The sequence below is a fragment of the Pollachius pollachius genome, assembly GCF_949987615.1.
Source record: "Pollachius pollachius genome assembly, chromosome: 1".
Taxonomy (NCBI): Eukaryota; Metazoa; Chordata; class Actinopteri; order Gadiformes; family Gadidae; genus Pollachius; species Pollachius pollachius.
In genome coordinates, this window is record NC_136934.1 from 16,904,713 (window position 1) to 16,911,045 (window position 6,333).

The following is a 6,333-nucleotide window of genomic DNA, read 5'->3' on the forward strand; positions in this document are numbered from 1 at the left end:
ATCATCATCTATAAATATATCAGTAAATGCTTAATACAAAATCAAATGTGTTTATGTTTGTGGGTTAATCTAAGCAAGCTTTATGATGTATGATGTCTACAATCCACAACTCTTTCATACAAAAGTAATGCATGCCTTGCACATAAGAGAGAGCATTACTTATTTTCAATTTCTCATCATTCAGCCTTCATTCTCATTGCTGTCAACTAAAAGGTGAGTGAGTAATGGGTTTGACTTTTTGAGTCTATTTTATACACTGAATGTATAACAAATATTTCCATTTGCAGTCTGGAGGGCTCCAGTCCAGCACATTGCCCTCCTAATAACACATTTGCTCATCTGATCCAGATAATCCATTAAGGATTATAATCAAAATCAGGTCTGTCAAAGTGCTAGGGTGGAAGGAGGACAACTGTTGGACAGGGCTTCTCTCAGTGGAATGTCAAACCTGGATGGATCGATGACATGCTCCCAAAGGAATACAAGAGGGACCAGAGCACTCTACCTGGGAGGTAGGGTCCAGCTGGCTGAGGCTATCGACTAGGAGAGCAGGATCAGCGGGTGCTGGGTCAGTCTCCTCCCCAGGGAGAGAGGGAGGTCCGGGGCCTTCAGCAGACGCAGGGCTGGGTGCAGGGAGAGCCTCCACCTCCGATACGGAGTCCTCCGTGATGGGGATGAATTCCGAAGGGGTAACAGCGGTGGTCCTGTCTTCCGACATCATGGGCGACTGGAGCGAGCTGTCGGGTCCCGCGCCCAGCAGATCGCCGGGGCAGGACCCCGGGGTGAGTCCACCGGTGGGAACAGCAGCCGCGATGGATCCGGCGGGCTCCAGGGTCACCTCTGGAGGCCTGTTGGGGTCTGAGGTGCGAGACAAGCGGTGATTTGCCGAGAAGGATTTGGGCAGCAGCTGCTTCTTCTGCCGCGTCGAACGCCTGTTGTTGTTACTGCTGCTTGCCTTGCTGTAGTCGTCAAGGTAACCGGAATCGTCCCCCTCGTTGGTCCCCGAGCTGCTGATGCAGTTTGTGAACACGTTACGATTGGTCGAGGAGGACGAGGAAGATGCCTTGTCAAAATCCTCGGTCAGGGAGCGTGTGATCTTTTTCTGCTTGTGGCTGCCGAACCCAAAGGGGTGTCGCGACTTGGTGCGTCCGCCACCGTCGGCCGACGCAGACGGCGACAGAACGGCGGGGGGCGCCGTCGTCTGCTGGGTGTTCCCGTTGGCGTCCGTGCCCCCGTGCGTCGTCAGCGGAGGGGTGAGGTTGAGGTTTGGCGGCTGCACCCGTGGCTCGCTGTGGCGCTTGGAGGCAAAGCTGAGCGACGGCGCCCGGAACAGGCTCCGCCGTTTGCCCGTGCTGCCGGAGCTGGAGTTGGTGCTGGAGGGGGAGGAGGTGTGGACGCCATTCCCGACGCCGCCCGATGAGGGGGAGGACGGGAGGGAGTCCTGCTTCTTGCTGCTGCTGCGGCGGAAGATGGGCAGGCGAGAGACGAGCGTGGAACGACGCGGCGCCGACTCCCCCATCTAAGAGCTGCGGAGCTTTGGCACCCTTGTGAGACAAGAGGGCAATAAAAGGTTTAGAAAGGCAAGTGTTCACAGGCTGAGCTATTTATTAATGCTCAATGATGGGTATTCAAACTTATCGTCATTCCATTTTTTTTTCATAAAATTTGATGCAAAAAACAATAGTCAACTTGTATATGAAACTAGGGCAAATCTAGTGTTGGAGGCTGGTTGCGGGGGTGTTGATTAAACTACCAGTATTCTTTACACACAGATGTTTCTAAGGCATGGTTGACATATAGTACCAGTCACATAATCTAGATCAGTGAGGAAAAGGTCAACGCCAAAATAAACGAGTTCAAAAGAAAAGCACGGAAAGGGACACAGTGCCAGGCTGGTAAGACGATCAGGATAATGTTTGAGCCTTCATGACTGTACTGCATCAGCTTAACGAGGCCTGGCAACCTCTTGACATGAGGCTGGATCACTTGCGTATCTGACAGATCTCAGCTAGGCTAAGCAGTAGCTCAGTTCTAGCCACCACCATCATCAGAATGACAGTAAAAATTGGTATTCCAGAGTCAACCGTCACTCATTAAGTTTTCTCAATAAGCGAACTGTAGGCTAAACGAACATTCTGTATTCCTTGTTCTGCCTAGACTACCAAGACACTTGTGTCTTGTGAGCATATGTGCACGCACACTGCAGACTAAACAGATGACTAAACAGAAGGTGTGCCTGGGGAGTAATCAAATGGGTGTTTCTCCTTAAGGACTGGTTTTGCGCTTAGTCTGATTATATTCCCTGTTTTTATTTTACGCATGGATTCATGCAGTACAACTCTCAGAACAGACAACCCTAATGACCCCCACGCTGAAGGCTTTTGGAAAAGACTTGTCTCCTCCAAAAGACGGACACAGATCTGGTCTTTGTTGCTTTAGTTTATTCATAGTCATAACCCCCCACTTGCTCCAACAGACCGTGAACGATAACCTTGTTATATAACCACACATTCACCCAACTGTCAACACCAGCAAAACAAGTAATCTGTGTTCTACCTTCACCTTATATCGGCTTAAACCTACCGTTTTGAAACATGCTGATTGAGCCCAGTATAATATCTATTTACTTTTTTATCTTTACTGTATTCAGCAAGTCTATGACCGTATTTCTTCACCATAGCCCCAAGAACACAAGAACGGCTCGGGTCCCCATGTATCAACACCGAAAGAGAACTGCTTTCCTTTTAACTATTATCAAGCATCAATATATTTACAAGTACCCCCTGGGACCTGCTCAGGTACCTCCCCCTAGTGTACGCGTAGCCCAGGTTGAGAACCCCTTGTTTAGGGATCCAGATGGCCATGGCAAGATGCCTAGTTGTGGGGATGACTAGGTGATGGGTGCCTTGTGGTGGGGAATACACAGCCGGGGGTGGGTGCCGGGTGACGGGGACTACACAGCCGGTGATGGGTGCCGGGTGACGGGGACTACACAGCCGGTGATGGGTGCCTGAGGGTGGGGACTACACAGCCGGTGATGGGTGCCTGAGGGTGGGGACTACACAGCCGGTGATGGGTGCCTGAGGGTGGGGACTACACAGCCGGTGATGGGTGCCTGGTGGTAGGGACTACACCGTCGATGCAGCACTGAGAGCACAGAACCAGGCGAGCTGTCAAACCGAAAAGTCAACAACGCTAGCCGACCTTCCGGGCTCGATGTGCAGTTTTATCACCTACATGATGAAGCTTCACCAATTGCCACAGAGAGGTTTAGCAAACAAGAAGCATTTGCGATGGATAAACTCGTTTGACTGTTGAGGGAATTACAACTCAAAAGGTCGTGGGGAAACAACATGAGACAACCCGTAGCTACAGTTCAGTCGGTTTGGCTAACCAGGCGTGAGTAACGTAGTGCAAGATGAGCCTACCTTCGGCGGAATTCCAGTATAATTAAACTAGGCCGCTCCACAAACAAACTGGTATTTTATCTCGTACAAAACACTCCAACCGGCAGAGCATGCTATCAAGATATCCAACATGAAGAGCAATTTCAATTCCTTGAAAAAATAGCACCTTGCGCCGACAGCGATATTACTCGCCAGTGACGTGGAATGTCTTTTCCTCCTTCTCTCTTCCGTGTTTGCAACGCAAAAAAGGGCACGAGCGTTTACGTTGTGACGTCTTCCACCGCTCTCCTCCTTCCCAGCCCCACCCACCGTTCCTGAGCAGGTGGATGGCCAGAGCCAATCCCTTGTCATCTTCTGTCGTGTCACACCTGACGCATATAGATCACACATTATAGAGACATCCAGCAAATCAGGCTTATCCGACAGCAGCATCGTTTTCCCTGAGATGATGTTCGCACGTGGCATTCGTGTATTTATTTCTGTCGATTAATGTAAATCGAAAATCCCATGTATATTTGTTTAAAACATTTTAGTTTGATTTAAGCACGATATGTCAGTTTAGAAGACATCAGGTAATTAACTAGAATCAGATCAGGTCATCATCATCATTCCTCTTCATTCCCTATGGGACATAAGCCTTCAATGAGCACTCTCCATTGCATTTGGTCCATGGCAGCATGTTTGGCCTCTCCCCATGACAGGTTCATCTGTTCCAGCTGTTGTGTCTCAGTTCTGCGCCAGGTGATTTTTGGCCTCCCAGGTTTTCTTTTGCCTGTAGGTGTCCATCTTAAGGCGACTTTTGTGCTGTGGTCCTGCTCCATCCTCAACCCGTCCTAGCCATCTCAGGCATAATCCTCTTGGTGAGGCTCCATCTTCCCGGAGTATCACTATCTAGCTATCTGATCTAATCAGATAGCTCGTTTTAATTGGTTTGCATGATTCAGAGATGAAAGCTCAATACTGGCATGTTTTCTACTCTCACAATGCCAAACACAAGTAAACAAGTACTGTTTTTCTCACAAATGTAGGTAGGCAGCCACAATTACTTTTTGACTGTGGATGCATGACTTAATATTTTGTATGTGAACATATGTAAAAAAGACCTATTAACTATACAATACACAAAAAAAATCATACAAGTAGTTTGACAAGCCATGTGGTGTCTGTAGATGTAAAACCACAGTGATTGTGAATATTAAATGGAGACATTTGGTTGGATTATAAAAACGCTAGATTTATTTGATAAGAGCTTTTCACTACAAATTAAATAGCGTTTTCGAAAATCAATACAGAGGGCAGACATTATAGCAGACATTTCACCCATGCTACAGTATAAAGCCACAACACACACAATCCCAATACATCAGTAGAACACTGCTCACACAACATGGTCACTACTTTAACCTCAAGCTATTTTTTTTTCTGTGCTTTTTCTTCCACTCTTTTGCATCTACTTAGTACAGTAGTCAGCATTTGATCACGGACAACTAGTGACCACCTGTGCCTTCTGCCTGCTATGGTTTGGTCAATACGTTCTAACATACAATACCGTCCTGCTCACTGTTCTACAGCCTACACAATATTGCACACACATACATAGATATCATACATATCGACAGAGCCAAGCCACGTGCGGTCATGCTCCTAAAGTGCTAGCTTTAGATCAGATTGTGGGAGCTACTTTGGGTTTTGTATAAGCATGATTGTGATGTAGCCGTGACATTGAGACTCCTTTTTCTTTTAGTGGTCCTTTAGCTTGTGACACTGAATTATGCAGTGACATTTCAGTGGTTGGTTTCTCCTAAAAAGCCACAATACATTCTACAAAGGAAATGGTATTCCCCACCCAAAAAAAGGTGCTGTACGAATTGTTATGTGCATAGACTGGTTTCATGGTGTTCAAACAGTCCTTAAAAATATACTAGACTGTACAGCATTCGTCGTTCGGATGTGGGAAAGAGTTGGAAAACTATAACAGTTAGTAAATAACCAATCAGAACAACTGAGGGGTCATGAAACACCAATTTTTGTCAACTAAAATATTGGTTTAAACCCACAAAAGTGTGGCATTTAGATATGCTTTTGAGTAACTTCACTGTATTGCATTTTTTCTAAATAAGATTGATTCAAATGCAGGTTGAAAATATTACAATAAAATCCATGTAAAACACCAAAGCAAAGTGCGTTACTAGAAACAATTAGAAAATAAAATCCACAAAGAAAACACACCCATTAAAGGCAGTTAGAATATAACATTTACTTGGATACACAATTCTTTCACCAAATGTATATTGTTAAATAGGTTGAACAAACATGAAAATAAAAAATATGGACACTTTGAATATGGACTTTTATTTGACTCAAGTTATTGTCTAATATACACACATATGCACAAGTTAAAATAGTAATTAAAAAAGCCTAAGGTACAGTTCATTCGACGCAAGAAAAAATGACCGACTGCTACCAAAGCTGCAACAGAAAAGTTCAGAGAGGAAAGGTAGTGTAGTAAAGGTTTTCCAGGGCTTTAGGAGGTAGGTAGCAACAGAGACCAGCAAGGGCCAATAAACCTGAGAAAACACACAGTTAGTACCTTATACCTCCAGACATAAACTAAAACAAACGCACAAATTACCGTTTACCCAATCACAAAGATTGAGAGGATTAACCTCAAGAGCTCTTCTAGACTTAAACACTGTGGTTGATCTCACCAAAACCAATCAACCGCTTACATGTTTGTCTCGGCTAGGTAGGCTCGATACACCACTAAACCACTGAGACGCCATGTGTTCACGTCTCACAAGAAGCAACCACAAGGGTATCAGGACTTCTGTGGTAGCACTTGTTTTGTAAAAAAAATAAATGCTTAAACTGTAAACTAATTCTGTGGCTAGCCATGCCACAGAAATATGTGTTCTGCATAAGTGAG

General features: G+C 45.6%; 1 protein-coding gene across 2 annotated transcripts in view; it reads right to left on the reverse strand.

The window, feature by feature from the left end:
• Positions 1-3,611, reverse strand: part of ccser1 (coiled-coil serine-rich protein 1) — a 99,025-nt gene extending 95,414 nt beyond the window's left edge. For both annotated transcript variants that reach the window (XR_013811926.1, XM_079738575.1), the window contains exons 1-2: positions 3,429-3,611; positions 506-1,544 (exon numbers count right to left, since the gene is read on the reverse strand). Coding sequence is in view for 1 of the 2 variants with exons in the window: in XM_079738575.1 (XP_079594701.1) it covers positions 506-1,519 (1,014 nt within the window). In the remaining variant the exon portion in view is untranslated. The remainder of the gene's footprint in view (positions 1-505; positions 1,545-3,428) is intronic.
• Positions 3,612-6,333: the final 2,722 nt, after the last annotated feature.